At 34.4% G+C, this 17805-nt stretch overlaps 1 protein-coding gene across 2 annotated transcripts in view; it reads right to left on the bottom strand.

The window, feature by feature from the left end:
• The window catches only part of EXOC2 (exocyst complex component 2), a 131944-nt gene that overhangs the window by 29048 nt on the left and 85091 nt on the right, over positions 1 to 17805 (bottom strand). For both annotated transcript variants that reach the window (XM_084281499.1, XM_084281500.1), the window contains 5 exons: positions 17423 to 17482; positions 16517 to 16578; positions 15544 to 15610; positions 13330 to 13446; positions 8450 to 8591 (listed from right to left, as the gene is read on the bottom strand). In XM_084281499.1, coding sequence (XP_084137625.1) covers positions 8450 to 8591; positions 13330 to 13446; positions 15544 to 15610; positions 16517 to 16578; positions 17423 to 17482 — 448 coding nt within the window. The remainder of the gene's footprint in view (positions 1 to 8449; positions 8592 to 13329; positions 13447 to 15543; positions 15611 to 16516; positions 16579 to 17422; positions 17483 to 17805) is intronic.

Raw genomic sequence — 17805 nt, 5'->3', positions numbered from 1 at the left:
ATTCTGCAAACACTGAAGGTCATGCTAAATTTATAGGATGAAACTATCCCCATATTCTACTAAAATCAAAGTGTCTGCAAAGGCTAAATTAGATCTCAGGCCAAAATAATTAGTGCAGCCCATAAGCTAAGAAAACAGAATAGAGGGAATAATGGTGTAAAAAAAAAAAAAAGAAAAAAAAAAAAGCATTTGCCTGTCAAATGCCAGGTTAACGTGAAAGCATTCACTATGCCAAGGAGTTAGACGACTGAGACGACTGAGAATCACTCTTGTGATGACAAGATTTATTATTACTCATGCTACGTTGAATGGGCTGGGGCATTATAAACCTTTGTGGTATCACCTCATTCGTGCATGTACTAGGAGGTGGTGGAAGAGGAGAAAAGATGTTTGGTCTTTCTCCTCTCTGCATTACCACAGATTCCAATTTCCAGTTTTCTACTTCAAACAAGGCACAGATCAGACGTTACTATCACTGACATATCTGAAGTTGTGATAACAATCATCTCATTTAGGTATTTACAGTGACTTCTATCACCATCAACTAAAAGGTTACATGAACAGAAAATTCTCAATCTACAAGACCAGGTTACAGTCTGATCAAAGAATCACAGTAAGATCCCTTTTTTGATATACAATCTTGTGCTCCTTCTGTTCCTCAAGCAATATACATGAAGCCTGTCTTACACCTTAAAAATTTGCACGTGAAAAATGTTTATACTGTTTTTCTTTTCAAAATACTCCTGCTTTAAAAATAAAATACGATTTACTGGCCACAAAATTTTGCAGTTTGTCTAAGAAGAATTAAGGTTCTCCAACTTTTAAACATGAGCTCTAAAGATAAAGTGGTTTTGGAGCCTGATTCCCAAGTCACAGTCTTCAGCTGAGCTCTGACAGAAATGCCACAAGACATTGCAGGAATGGGTCTGACAGGTAAAGCCAAAGTGAAGTTGGGACAGAAATGGATGACAGTCTAGTACATAACTACTAGCAGTCTTACTGGAAGAAAATGTTATAAAACAGAACTGTGAGTAAAGAAAGACATGTGCAAAGCATGACGAAACATAAGAAGTAACCTTGTTAAATTGCAGATGAAGTCCTACTGCATTCCTGCACACCTAGAGTCAGGAGTCTCCTGAGAGCAGCCAACAAGAAGCTTGACTAAAAGTCTTTAGGAGCAGAAAAATTTTCATTTAAGATGTGTGCAGAGGCACAAGAAGATACCTAATGCAGTCTACATGCAAGTGCAACTCACTGTGTAGCAGGTGAAGACGTGGAGAACGAAATGTCTATCCAGGATGGATACTGGGATTTCTATAGTAGCTAGAAATCAAAGAAATGTCCTGGCAGAAGCTACAGGAAACTGGAGAAACAGATGTTTCTTTTGTTCTCACTTTTTGTAACTGTTCCCTATGACTGAGAAGGTATGATGTCCACTCCATTTCCCCAGCTAGAATGACCTTTAATATTAATAATTCAGTCACGAACGTAATATGTTAAAGAAATCTCACTGTTGCCAGAAGTAAGAAATGTAATGAAAAGTGAAGGTCTGAAAGTGAAATTGAAGAAAAATCTGAGGTTAAAATGAAATTACACAAATGAAGGTATTTTGAAACATGCATTAAAGTTTGTGCTTATGTATCAAGAAGCAAATTATTATTCTATTTTATTATTATTTTTTACAAAATTAGTTTAACAGGTATGCTATGAATACCGCTGACTTTGAGGTTTTAGTACACCATTCTACTCTGTCAAGAATTATGTGTAATATGCCAGATGAAGAAAGAGCAGTCATGCAACACATGGAGTATCATATGTGCTGACATGTCATTTAAGGATTTTGAATTCAACTCATTCTAGTAAGATTTTGATTGTTGATGCAGAACATCGTTAATATTTCTTCACTATAACGATAAAACATCAGTTTATTAATGTATGTTGTAAATGCAGTTAGTTTGAATCAAAACCAGCATAACAGCACATAAGAATAACAATAACAGCACATAAGAAGTACTGTGTATAAGAACATTAGTGTTCAAAAAAGTTTCTTCACAAACACACAGCATATCTACATATGCAATTTTTTTTTTCAAATGCTTTTGTGCAGCCCTGTTTTTTTCCCTTCACACTTCCAAGATGAGCTGGCAGCAGCTCAGTTCTTCCAGGACTTAGGAAAAAGACCCAACTATACTTAACAGCTGGATAAAAAAGAAAAAAAAAAATCACTTGCTGCTGCAGTTGCTAGCAGTTAAAGGTAAGTTCCCTTTTCAGTTACCAATGTTGGCACTCTCACTGACCCTGAACACCCTGTACTTTCTGAAATGCAACTTAAACGCTGCAGTAAAACGAAATACAAACACGAAGCACAAAGTGCAAGAATGGGCAAACTGTAAGGCACGTAAGGCTTCAGCCTGCACCCTCTGCTTTTAGTCCATGAGCTGGATGAAAATAAGTAACTAATGGAATATATCCACGACTGCATCACAAACAGGTAACAAGCATTTTGTAACAACAAAAAAAGCATAACTGACAAGTCCTTTTGCAGCTTTATTTGCCAATGCATAAGACATTTTTTAAACGTTAGATAATCTATTTTGTATATGTAACAGAACTGCAAAAAACACCACTGTTTTCTCTCTGTTTAACCCTGCAATGAAATAGCAGAATTTGGCTTTATTAAGAACAAAAAGAAAGACAATTCCTAAACCCAGGGCATCACTAGTTTGATCTGTGAGAATTCAAAATCATCTAAACCGAGTAAGATTAATTCTGAAACCATTCATTTGAAATGTTAGAAGCAATCTAAAGGGTTACAGAGATTTAAAACCAAACTATTTTGTGCATTTCAGTCAAAAAGTAATTGCCTATTTCTCAAAAAAAAAAAAATCTACTATATCCAAATGTTTTTTAGATGTAAATGCACTTGTCATCTTAAATGTAAGCAGGGTGCTGGTGCCCCAAATTAAACAAAAGAAGAAAAGTTCGGGTTGACAAGTATGTCGCTGTGTAAGTACAAATTAAATATGCCTTTTGATATTTCATTTTTAACTGTTGAGTACCTTTTCATCAGGCTATTGCCATTAGAAATTTTTTATTAGATTTTTAAATTAGACAAATAACAGATAAGAGATGTGACAAGTATATCAAATCTGATTTAGCAGATCTGACGCACTTAATCTTTTACTGTAAGAGTGGCATTTGATATATTTGAAATGTTTCAAACAATTCTCCATTACCGTGACAAATAAAACTCAGATTTAACTCTACTATACTCAGTTTATGCCAAGTACAGAACGAATTTCTAAAAAACCACAAACAACCAACTTCCATATGAAAGTGTGAGATTACCTGAAACTTTCAATGCAATGTAAAATTTTAAATACTACAAAAAATGCCAGTGAAACACAGAAGATACATATTTTAAGATTGGTAGACTAACCTCTGCAACTCTGTATACTGTGAATCTTGAATGAATGTTGCCTAGACTGCACAGCAGGCCAGCATTTCATAAATAATGAAGGATCACTGTACTTGAATTCCTTAGAAAAATAAACAAGTACAGTGTGGTAAGTACAGCCACACTGACTATAGTCTCAAATGTATGTAGTAGTTGTATATAAGCAAATAAAATATAATTAACCTTACCACATTATTAAAAATTATTTGACATTTGCATGCATACCACATATTGATCATCTAAAAGATTGAAGGCCCCTATACTACAAATACTTTTGCTTGTACTGCACAAACTTCAGTGTACAGAAATCTTTTCTATCCAAATTCAAAATAATACAACTTCTTCGTTAACCTTCCAAGAGGCCCTAGGCTTGGAATCCAGAACAGATTAGAGTCTGATTTTACTTGTCAGGTGACTGAGATGAAATATATGCATTTTAAATTAAATTAAAAACCAACCAACCAACCAAAACAAAACACAATGAAATAAGAACAAAAAAGATTGAACGTAGAGGGGAAAAAACCTGTATGACAAACTAGATGATTGACCTCTATACACAAAACAAAAAATAATCAAAAAACATACCTGGCAACTGTTTAACACTATGTTTCTCATTATCACCTACATCTCTCTTAATTCTGTCAGAAACATACATTAAATTAGAACAATGTTTCAAGCAAAACAAAGATTTCATTGTTATTGCGTGTTAAAATTGAAGACTTTGTTGTAAAGACTCAGAAGTTGAAATTGAAATTATAATGAAAATTTAAATGAAGTTATTTATTAACAATAAATAAGTTAATCATGCTGCCTTTTACCACCAGCAGTGAGTTACTCCTTAGATCAAAATAAAGGGACAAATGTATAATTGCATTGTGTACAAGTTCTTACTGACATTCAGAACTTTCATATTGAAAAGGGCATATATATTGAAAAACTAAGTAATAAAAGTTTTAGCACACAGGCTAAATTAAAATTTGCCCAATGCAAACAATTTGCCCTCCCTTATATTTAAAACTGTAACAAAAAACATATGTATAAGTAAATATCTAATAATTACAGGACAACTACCTAACAGAGCAGGCCATATGCTTTTCCCACACTGAGAGAAGCAGGGTATAAAACTTCAGTATTAAACGTTTTTCCATATTTACAAAAAAGATGGGTTTCTTAATTTCATTCTAATTTCTTCTTCATAACTGTTCATTTATTACAGTATTTCCCATTCTTACATTTTCCCATGAATTATGTGATGTAAGGAAATAGTGTCCCCATACTTGCAGACAAATTACTGGAAGGGCATCAATGACGTAAAGTATAGACTATGAAGATTTTTGGTAGGATTTTTCTGAATAGTTGATATATTACAAGACTTCAGGCAAGTATATTAAATATGAATGTTCAAATAGACAGGATTCAAAGCAGGCATTTTACAAATAAAGACAAAAACGCTCAACTGAGTTAACAACAAAAAACAGAAAAACCCTACACAGGCAGGGACACAATCCTGCCTCCACCATTTTTTCCTCCCATTTAATGCCTCATTGATTTTTCAAAATCTGTTACAGCTGAGGGTAGATTTTTTGCCTGTAACAGATCCAGTTAATTTAAAATCCATTTTTATCTTCAAAACAGCCTCCATTTTGTGAAGCAAGTCCCATGTGAAGAAGTACCCATGTTGGAAATAATGTTATTATTTAAAAACTAAATTATACTTGACTGTCTTTGTGTGTGCTTTCTGCAAAAAACTCTTACTGGCTTTTTTAAAAAAAGCTAGCAGAAAAACAGAATGGAAAACAGGAAATTTGCCTTTTTATTTGCATTTCATTTCAGGTCTGTCTCTTGCTTGCAGCATCCCTTTTTATCTGTATATATATATATAGATATAGCTGTATATATATGTTCCTGTCTTAATTCTATTTCTAAACGCTACCCTAATTTATGTTTACCTTGCTTAGCCAGGCCTATTTTCTCCCTTTTTCCCACTTTCATTCCCTGGTTGATCTCAGTCTTTATCACAATCTTTCTGTTCCACTCTGTTGCTTCCACTTCAGCCACCCTACTTTCTATCCACTTTTATATTCTCCCCATGAACAATTCCATCTACCCAAAACCATTATCTGCCTAGATAATCCAGATTTGGTTCTCTGCACTTGAATTCAAGCTTCCAGTTTCTTCCTTTTGCTAGGTAACAGCAGGGGGAGCATCAAGAACAGAGTACTTGCTAGTGTTTGACCAACACAATTGTTCAGAACAGTTGCAGGATTTAAGTTGTGGGCTGGATTACCACATTATCAGGAAATTCTTAAATGTTATTTCTAACCAATTCCTGAGATTTTTCATAGTTACATTTTTTTCCAAAATGTCCTTTGCATTGATCCATGGCATCAATAGGCCCCAACTCTGGTCAAGTTTTCAGTCTCCAGATGGAATGCTTGAAAGTTTCAGACTATAACAGTGAAGTTACTTACATTCTTACCTTATCTTTTAAACATGGGCAAGTTGATGTCTTCTCCCACTGCTTACTTTTAAAATCAGAGCTGTTACTGTCAAAACTTACCCTCATCCTACAACGAGCGTATTTGAAAGCTAATACAAAATTGAAAGCTAATACACCATACAAAAAACTTCAGTGCAAACTATCATGGCTTGGCTATCAAGAATAGTTTTATCCACTAATGAACACCAAATAACTTTGTCTATGCAATACTACATACCATTTATAGCACCCCTCAGGAACACAACTGACACCTAAATGTTTTGCCTTGCCAACACCATCAACACTTTCCTTTTTTAAAATCAAGGCTACAAAAATCAAGATCTAAACCGGCCAAATGACTCAAACCAAATTTTTAAGTTTTGCAGCCATAAAGACTACCGAAACACAGATGCTAACTTCCACTAGATACATGCATTTTTTTCATCACCAAACTATTGTGTTGATCTTTTAATGAGTCCTTGAGTATGCTCGACTTGGTTATGACCATTCCCAGTCATCTGTATCCTATTTTAGTTTAATAATGTCGACACTTTTCATGTTATACTTAAAGATTAATTCTAGTTTTTTTTCTTTTTTCATTTTCCTCTCAAGGAAAAAAAAAGATGGCATGTCAGTACTGCAATGTACTGCATCTTTTAGATTATATAAGGGTACATTTTCTCAAATATAATTTTGCTGTACAATTTCATTTTGTTTATGACAAAAAGTTTATTGTAAAAATCAGCTATATGATTGCTGATCTATTTTTTTTTGGTTGAGTACAAGATTAAGTCAGATTTGCATGTGCCCCATGAAGAGGTTGTTTGTTTTTAGTCCTCTTCAATAATTAAGTCCATTTACCTCATCCAAAAGGAAGGTTTTCCCAGTCACTAACTTTATCTTCAGATCCCCACATATTTTCAAGATCATATAATTATGGCAAAAGGCAGACAAACTGAAGCTAAAGTCACACTTGTTATACCAATATTCAATACAGTACAACTGACAGGATTTATCCATCTGAAAGATGGATCATCAAGGTGAAGTTTGTAAAGAAGTGACTACATGTTCTTCTTAACATCTTTACTTTGTGGATTAACAGAAAAACTTTTTTATCACTTTAAATTGACACCTGTTGTGCAACACTACGACATGCACAGAAGGCTAATATACACCACCTTCACTTTTGAATTTTGGGAAAAAGATGCAGATAAAGTATGTAAAACCAACAACGATCTGGAAAATAAACAGACCAAGGCACACCTCTAATAGAAGTTTGGTATTCTCTTTAAATGAAAAAAATACTACAAAACAATCCTAAAGGTAGTGTGAGTCGCATAAGTAGATCCCAGTGCACTGAATCGAGAACTGAGCACTTAAAAAGCTGACACAACAACTTTCTCATTGCTTTTGGGAATACAATCATGTCAAGCAAAAACACACTTCAAACACAATGAGAAATTATGCATTATTCATATATAAATTGGAATGTACAAGATGAAAATTTAAGTTATTTCTGCTGTATATTGTATTAGAGCATATACATGTATTCCAAGCACAAAAGTAACAGCGAAAGATCAAAGAGATATTTTTCTCAAAAGTAACAAACCCTACGTTTTTTGCGTATTTACAGCCCAGTGAACAAGCACTGCAGCTCTTGATTCACAGATTACAAGTGTGCTTCTTGTAATTACCTCCCTATCAAAGTACCACAGAATTTCTACTAAGCTTGCTATATGCAACTCTGAGAAACAATCAAACCAAGAAAGTACAAATTGTCACGTCAATCACTGATTTATTGAAAATTAATAGTAGATCACCTCCAAACTTCCAAGTACTGTTACTAAAACTAATTTCAACTTCGTATTAGCTAGACATTCATATGGTGATTTAGCTGGATTAGTTTTAGAAATGACAAATATGATGTTCAAAGGACCTAAATGTTAACGTGCACAGTATTCACTGCTGAAAAAAAATCAGATTCATATTATGCTTCCTTAAAATGGAGGTTCTTAAAGCACCTAAATAAATGACTAACATCTCAGTCATTCTAAATACCATATTCCTGCCCTTCTTCAATGGTTTAACAATTGTTGCTGAACTACTTTTATAGTATGCATTTGCTCATAATTTTACCTTTTCAGAACTGTAATTATGTCTATTACCAAAGTGGCCAGATTCTTTGGAAAAAAATTCCAAACAATCTCAATGAATTTCATAAGAAAATAGCAAAGATGTCTCTTATAATAATTTCTATTATATATAAGCAATGAAGCAAAATAATCACAAAAAACAACCATTAAAGATATTATCAATGATAAAAGCTGCTTTAATCATTCAGGGGTATTTCAAAAATTATTTAGGAACTAAGTAAAATCTGTGAGAAAAACTTATAATAAGAACTTGTCAAAAGTTAAAAACAGACTAGAGAAAAGTTTTTAATTGTACAGTATATTTTAATTCCTATCAATCACTGTTAAAATAATTTCAGAGTTTAATAAGCAGATATTTACCTGCTGGAACAAGACAATCTTTCCAGTCAAAATATCCTGCGTAAATGCCAGGTTCTAATGACCCAACTATAGGATCTGCCTTGGATTCAATGTACATTTCAAACAGTCTCTGATCCAGCTCTTTCAAGGATTCCATACTAACCTAAAAACAAACAATCAAAACATATATAGTCATTAATTATATGAATTAAATTACATACGCAAAAATGTTAGAATATCATCTTTAATTTTCAGTAGAGAGTAGCAATTACTTACACTTTTCAGTTCATAATTACCTATTAAAAAAAAAAAAAGTAGGAAATTCCATATCCTCTGTCCATCCTAGCCACTATAAAATCTTTCCTGATGGTGCTCAGCAACAAGTTTTTTTGGGAAAGGCCCATGAAATATCAAAGCAGGCAGATCATTCTATAACTGTCTGCTGGCATGATTTTCTTCTGCCTGTCCAGAGGTCTTGATCTTCCACCAAGTAAACAACTGAATTTTGCCAATGTTTTAAAATATGTCGATAATAATTATTTTCATAAAACATGAAGGTTTTCTTAGGATACTTAAAATCTACCAACTGTAGTGTTACAATTTCTCATTATCAGCTGTGTACTTGAAAATGCACACATTAAGGAGCTTCTGACTTCTGAAACCATGCACATGAACTTCCTGACTCCAAGGCATCTCCATGCAACAGATGCATAAGCTGCAGCTCACGAACACCTGCAGAATTCTATTTAACAGCTCTCAATGCATTTTTTAGTACTTCACAACACTTAGCCACACTGAAAGCTAAAGGGGTATGTACAATTTGTTCGTTGTACATGAACAGCTTTAGATTTTATACAGAATCACAGAATCACAGAATTTCTAGGTTGGAAGAGACCTCAAGATCATCGAGTCCAACCTCTGACCTAACACTTACAGTCCCCACTAAACCATATCCCTAAGCTCTACATCTAAACATCTTTTGAAGACTTCCAGGGATGGTGACTCCACCACTTCCCTGGGCAGCCTGTTCCAATGCCTCACAACCCTTTCGGTAAAGAAGTTCTTCCTAAGATCCAACCTAAAACTCCCCTGGCGCAACTTAAGCCCATTCCCCCTCGTCCTGTCACCAGGCACGTGGGAGAACAGACCAATATACAATGCTATTTTATTAAACATAGTTACCCTTCCATAGCTACAGCTTCTAAAGCAATTCTGGAACACAACCCATATCATAAAACGTTAAAGTAGAAAGTCAGTATCTTAGTACGGCAATGTATGCTAAATAACACAATACACTGAAAATATCATGTGAGTTCTGGTTAAATGTATTTATGTTTATGTGTAAGAGCTTAAGAAATAGAAAAGCAAAGCTTTAAACTACTGCTCATTTTCCTCAACCAGTATGGAAAAAGGCAGATTTATAAAATAGGATAATTTGCAGAAACAACAGGGTTGTAAATATGAGGACGCAGAGCAGGGCTCTAGACAAAAGTGGGAATTCAGAAGGAGAAAGAAAGAAAAGAACACCAACTTCTTATCATTCTTTTCTCCGTGAAGAACAGACAAAAGGTTTAATGCTACAAGCTGCAGAATTAAGGATAAAGCTTCTTCATTGCATGGATGTTTCTAAACTGTGTTCTCCTTTGGCACACCTGTATATTGCCAAATGAGGAGAAAAGTAACGTGGAATTTCTGAGTCAGGAATAGACAGACAGATAAGCCTTCAGGAATGAGCTCATGAGTGCATGGGAAAGTAGAGGTATTAATGAGATCAAAGAATCTGCTGGGTTCAGCAAAGTTGGGGTGGAGAAGTTAGTGATCAGAAGTAACAGAGATCACCACTTTCCTGGTTTTCTATCTGATGAACCTCCTCTAATATGTCACAAGAAGATCTATATATCCTGAGCACAGGATTTTCATAAAGCACTGAGAATTTGGCTCCAAGCAAGGAATCAAGACTACCTTCTCCTACTTCCTCTTCTACCTCACAGCCTGTTGACACTTAAGACTTGTAAAAGAAAACATTCAAAAATGCACTGCAATCTCACTAAACCCTATTTTTCCCCTTACACAAAACTGCAGAAATGTAAACCTGGAATGAGTTTCAAAAGATATTTCACTCCAATTTCTTATGATTAAGGAGAGTACGAATCTGTAGACTATTTCAGCTTAGGTATGAGTCAAGGGTGGAAGGATACAACTTCCAGTGGGAAGTTCCCATCAACATTCACCATTCAAAGGACCTGTGGAACTGCTTTGATTGTCCTTAATGAAGTGTTCTAGAATTAAATGATGCCACCTTCTACTTCTGCAGTCACTCAATAAAAAGAGCATATGTATGTTCACTACAGGTTCTTTTTTCTCTCCTTTTTTCTCTTCTCTTCTCTCTTCTCTTCTCTTCTCTTCTCTTCTCTTCTCTTCTCTTCTCTTCTCTTCTCTTCTCTTCTCTTCTCTTCTCTTCTCTTCTCTTCTCTTCTCTTCTCTTCTCTTCTCTTCTCTTCTCTTCTCTTCTCTTCTCTTCTCTTCTCTTCCTCTTCTCTTCTCTTCTCTTCTCTTCTCTTCTCTTCTCTTCTCTTCTCTTCTCTTCTCTTCTCTTCTCTTCTCTTCCCTTCCCTTCCCTTCCCTTCCCTTCCCTTCCCTTCCCTTCCCTTCCCTTCCCTTCCCTTCCCTTCCCTTCCCTTCCCTTCCCTTCCCTTCCCCCCTTCCCCCTTCCCCCTTCCCCCTTCCCCCTTCCCCCTTCCCCCTTCCCTTCCCTTCTCATTAGTTCACTTCAACCTGTTTCATATTCAGTGCACAATTAAGATAATGGAGGGTAACCTTGTTTTTCAGCTGCTGGAAAGGTTACAAGATAGAACAATTCATCTGAATGTTATTTTGCGCCCTGGATGGAGTGTGAAGGGGAGGAGATGTCCTCAACAACATCCATTGTGTATACTTATTTTCCTGACTCCCAAGTAGGGGGAGTAAAATATAAAATATATTTTTATAAAAATGCACAATTCTCTTATTGATTTATTTCTGCTGTGAACTTCTATTTCAATTTTTGTATTAAAGCCATTTTGAGCCTTTATCTTAGTAACTACTCTACACAATCTGAACACCAGAACTTTGGAGAGAATTATATTCAGAAGCTTAATCAAGAAGCTGTGATAACTATCTTGGGATGCACACATTTTATTCCAGTTGCTAACTGAATAAACTGATGAGAAAATCACCACAGAAGAGCAATTGTAAAACAGCTATGTAGAAATTAAATAAAATTACTGGTGAATGTTCTAAGTATGTGCAAAGATGGCATGCATTAAAACAAAGGGCCATTTGGCCATTCTTATATAACTTAGCTATTTGCACCTGTGGAAATAAAAAAAAAAAAAAAAAGAGAGATAAATACGCAGAATGTAAGAAAATGTCCTTGATTATCACTTTACTTTTTTTTTTTTTCTCTTCAAAATATGGGATAATAATGATTTCCCTTCTAATTGGAAAAAAACCCACAACCTAACAAATAGTTTTTTCCAACATAAAATACAAAGTTCAATTTAATTTACAAAATTTAAAAATTTCAATTTACAAAGCTAGTAAGTGAAATATATAGTTTTGTTTCAAGTCTCCTCAGATAACAGCAAATTATATCTTTCAAGAAAATGCCAATTCCTTGCTGTATTTTTTTTAACCTAATAAATAATTAATAAACTAAGAGACAGAGAAAGCTAAGTGGCATAACAAAAAAACTGAAAAAAGCATCCAATCCTCCTAAACCTCTGTGAACTTATAACATCTCTTAAAATTAATGAAGGTTTCAACAATTGCCATCTTAAGATGATACTATTTGATTATCCAAACCCTGCAAGATAGCATTATCGCCTGATTTGTACCAGATATTCAGGACTGCATCAGTCCGTGTTTTCCAAGGGCTAAAATAAATTTGAAATTAATCTGTGACTTCAACATTTGAATTTCGTTATTTGGAAACCTACCGGATATTTAAAGGCAATACTGTGATGTGGCTGTACAAGACAGAGTATTGAATATATAGCACGTCTCATTTGCCTATATTGTCAACACTGTTTGTAGCTCAACTCTTGATTGTCTCAGCATCAAAGAATGATGATATCCAGAGTAATTTCATATACTGCATTATCAATACAAATCATATCAGCCACGCTTAAATGCTATTCAAAATAACTTCAGCCACAAAAAATCAAACATTCAGACAGAAGAGGACTAGGGATGTACTATATAGTAGAAACATCAGTTCAAGTGAAATATTTTACTCTATACTGGAAGAGATAACATTTTACTTCCAATCAACAAATGTTTCTGGAAATACACCAACTTTATGGTCCTAAGGATTAAGTCACAACATTTCTCATAAAAAATGATTAATCTTTACAAAAAGGCAGGAAAATGAGACAGCTACTGCCGCCCACTTTGACATTTTCGTTCTTTGAAAAAGAAAAAAACACACACACAAAAAAAAAACACACAACAAAAAACCTGAACTAGTTTATGAACAACAGCTATCAGTAATGTAGATTGCCAGATGAAATAATCTATCAAGTGTATTTCTGTGATAATGATCTTTTATCCTCTGCATTAAGAAAACACTGTGACATTAAACAGCTTTACTGAGAAATCTGATAAGCTTTGCCCGTGAACATACAAATCTTGAATAAGAAGTCGTATTTTCTACACTAGCTACCTAAGCCTTATAAGAATGCATACAACCATATGATCATTATTGTTGTGTCCATGAACTAACTGATGTTTGGAGTCCCACTCAGATGTAGAAGGCTCACTCAAGAGAAATTGGAACACTTGCAGTTAATTCCCACAGAAAATAAAACAAGTGCAAACGTTTCCTTCAAGCAATGACACTTCATTCCAGTATTCTCACTTACTTGAGTTATTTTTTCAACACCTTGAAAGCCATGTTTCTCAAAATGTTCAGCTATATTTAGGAAGGTATGACGTTCCAGATAGCGGCAGTTACTGAGTGCAATTAAAACTCTTTGTTCCTAAAAATTTGTTTTAAAAGAGAAAGAGTATAACAATTAGAAAAGAAAAACAAACAAACAAACAAACAAAAAAAAACCAACCCAAAACCAGAAGTATCAGCATGACCAAAATTTTAGCACGACTAAATGTGTAGTATCTTATTGACTCTGTGTGTGATAGACATGCTGATAAATAAAGCAGAGTTTAGTAATATTTTTGTGAATAAAACTGAGTAAATATAAGGCATGATGACTGAACATCTATGCTTTTTCTTATAGGATCCGGAGCATTCACTGGAATAACTGTGACTAATACAGAACTGTGGTTAAGATTTCTGTACAAAAATTAGGTTTGGACAATTTTCCAGGAAGCTGTTTCTGGCTTTTACTTTGTTTCAAGAAATACGCTAAGAATTATGACCATCATAAAATGTAATTGAAGATCATCTTCACCTTTACATGAAGGTGGCTAAAACAAGAGAAATAAAACAGGTATGGCACAGATATACCCACCCATTCTAAAATAACGGAAAGTTCTGAAGTACCCAATGAAATTTGAAAAATTCTAGATGGTTATAACTTATCTCTGTTCTTCTATGACTTTTTTTTTTTTTTATTTTTTTTACAAGAAGATCAAATATGCTCTGGTGTTGAGATATCAGAATTGCTTTTCCCTGACCTTGGTGCAACAAGGTATAGTTTCCAATGAGGAGACAACTAAAGATATAGAACTACTTTAATAGATTTGTTTTTCCCTCTTCCCTTTTCTTTCCACTAATGGAAAAATATTTTCAACCTCAGATGGGGGTTCAGAATCAACAATGACAAATATTTTGCAAACAGAATTATTTGGCAATGAAATCAGCATAATCATAGTTGAGATCTGATTAAAAATGATGTTGACTTTCAGACTCAGAAAAATTCCGGACAGTTTTGTCTTCTAGCAATATGATGATGAGTACTGAGATGTACAGTTGCCTACTACGTTAATCGCTCATGTGTTGGTATATATAATATTGACAAATAAGCATATTACAAATAGTGACAAATCTTAGAATGGTCACTCACTTTTTCTGTTCTTGTTAATCATAACAGAAATGACAGTGTTCTGTGACTTATAGAAGAAAATAAATATGAAACCATGGAAATCAAATATTTTCTAAAATATATATATAATTTTTTAATGTAAAATGGTCATACCCATGACACGTGGCAGAAAGGCCGGAACAATCACAAGAAATTATTTTGTCAACAATCAATACCAAAATCCATGTGTTGTAAGAATGAAAGATAAAGACTATAAATCAGTACAGTCTGCAATTCAGATATTGGATTTTGCAACCTGTGATTGTTTATTGTAGTGGGAACAATCATTGCTCCGCTCTTGTAAATGAGGGAACGCCAGGATTCTGACAACATTTAAACCTGCACCAAGTAGCATTAACCTCAAAAGAGCTCCTTACTAGGTTTCTTCCAGGTAACAAGGACATTTTTTTTCTATCTGAAAAAAATGTCATCATCCCCTCTAGAAAAAATTATATTAAGCAAAGTGAAAGTACAATTTTTCAATTTCTTAAAACTGCAACAACAAACAAACAAGTTACAGAAATAATCAATACTTACACTCAGCAATGTAAGTTTTTTGGGAAAAACTACATTACTGACTATCCATATCTCTATGTATTTTTAAAAATAACTAATAACCAGACCAGTTCTTAGCATTTAAAACATGGTAATAAGTCAAAAGTTAAAGCGTCAGATGTTTTAATGCTAGTGCTATTTTCACGGATTTTAATGGTGCCATTTCTGAGGAGGGCCTGGTTTCAAAAATTGTCTTCATTACTTACTTTAAGATAGTATACTAAGATATTATACACGGTACTTTTAAAAATACCCTTATGCTCAAGCCTTCTAAACTTACATTCTTGTAAATATATTTCTTAATGTATATGTTAGAAAATGCCTCTATAATACAGACTTGCTCTCTAAAAAAGAAACCCCAAAAATCTGAAACAATTAATTAAAAAAAAAGAAAAAAAGAATAAAAACACCACCTTCCTGGAACTTTGAGAATTATTAAGTTTCACATCAGCTTTTAAAAACAGAAGTCAAACTTACTGAAGAAAGACTCGAGTCCTCATGAATGCTTCCAAACAAATCTGGAGATGAAACATCAACTGAAAGACTGGGAATATTGTTTAAGTTGTGAGTAGCGCAGTGATTTTAGCTATTTGGTACATGAACAATGAGTTCAAATAAACAGTTGGAACAAAAGACTAGAATTTTGTGTCAACACCCCAGCATCACCCCCTGCCTCACACAAGATAATAAAGTAGCCCACATTAAGATGTCCAGAAAGCCCGCAAGAGCTTTGTGGACAGACAGTACTGCAGACCTTTCTTTAAAGCATTTTCAATGTCTTCAAGTTCTCTGGTTTGCTCTATTTGATTCTGCTCTGTTTTTACACCTATCTAGCCATCAAAGTCATCCAAATAGCAAATAAAAATAGTATTGGGAACACAGTTAATTGGCCTCATTCTAATGCATATTGTGGGTAGTAATATTTGCCAACTCTCCAACATTTCACAAAAATTATTTGTGCTCTGAAAACCCAGGCTATTCTGACTGCTTTGGTCTCCAAAATAACTGGCTGGTGAGCAATTATGGAACAACCTTTCAAGAATTTAGCAGAAATACCAATATCTAGTTGAAATGGAAGAGAAGAAAAAAAAAGGCAGTGGCTATGTCTCCATGAGTAGGTATTACTTAGTGACAAGGATAATTCATTCCACGTCAGGTCACGTAAAAAAACAACATACTTGCTTCTACAGCATACTACAAAGCCTGTCACTGAAAAAAATGATATAACAAATACCATATTAATTATCTTGTACAATATTTATTACTTTATATCACTCAATTTTTAGCATTAAAAGTATCTAATTGTAGTGTAAGCAACACTAGCCAGAGGCAAAAGTATTAATATGAAATATGTAACACCAGAGGGATAAAGTCACCACCACCACCAAAATGTGAGACCTGCACCCACAATTTCAGAATGCTACAGTTGGGTCATGTTTATTTTACTTACTGTGCTGTATCTATGTCACCATCAGGTTTGGTACTCAATAGTTCCAAACAGTCTATGAAAACCTAGGAAACAAAGTACGATCCATATTTTCTGTCAGAACTGAAAAATAATCTCAAATTCACTTTTACTACAGTCAATAGAAGCAGAACGATCATCAACAACTTTCACTGTCTTAAACCTCATATACATTAGTAGAGTAGCTAAACATTTTATATGGATCACACTCTTTACTTGTGGCAAAAAAATAGGTGGTTTTCATCCAACTAAGTGATTTACATCAAGTATGGCTAAAATTCTATGATGATAAAAATCTATGATTTGCAAAGAAGGCATTGCTAATAATTTTCGTGTTCAATCTGAAGAGTTGGATTTAAGTAAACATCACAGAAGCATCACTAAAATCCAGTTTTTGCTTTTACTCAAGATTTCTTGTCTGAGAATACTATAAAAATGTTTTGGAAGCCTAAAGCATGCTATTACCTGATTTCAAATATATATGGTTTTAAAATACCAAATTTTAATATGAAGAATATTGGTTTCCAACAACAACAACAAAAAAGAATCTAGATCCTCAGCTGATGAAAATCAGCATTGCTCCTTTTATGGCAGTATATCAATGCTAGTTGACATCAGCTCAGCAAGTATCTCGATCACAATGATGGTGGTTCAGTAAAATATTAGAACACGTCAATAGCCCACACACTCAGGATTTGATATCATCAGATTCAGCTAGGAACATCTACATACTTCTCAAGTCAAACATTTGGCACGATCCCAGAGTGTATTAGAGGAACAACATACTGTCATCAACTTAAGCTACCCTTTGGAAGTTGGGAAGTATGCAAAGCACACCTTTTTGTTGTTCACTTACATTCACAATTTCATACCTCAAAACATTTGAGTTACCTGCATGATCCCAATGCTTAGCTGGCACACATCCTCCTGCGTTTTCTGTTGCTGGAACACCTGAAGATGCAAGCACATTATTTCAATGGAGCAGCTTCACAAAGCTTTATTCTCAAAGAAGGCCTGAGTGATGTGTCCCTTCAGAGACAACACAATTATGTGAATGACTGCTTGGACACAATGCTTTCTCACAGATCAACTTCAGTTTTTCCCCACCCTAAAAATGGGGAAAAAGCATGTAAGACCAAATAAGCAGCTTGACAAGCATGAGGTGTTAAAACACTAAAGGTAAGGAAGTCCTAGTAACTAGTACACATGACGCGTACTGCTGTCGGAGAATAGAATTGCAGCTAAATCTAGGATATTCAAAGATCTCTGCACCC

Source organism: Netta rufina (genome assembly GCF_964035555.1).
Source record: "Netta rufina genome assembly, chromosome: 2".
NCBI lineage: Eukaryota > Metazoa > Chordata > Aves > Anseriformes > Anatidae > Netta > Netta rufina.
This window is presented reverse-complemented; position numbering and strand designations above follow the sequence as displayed.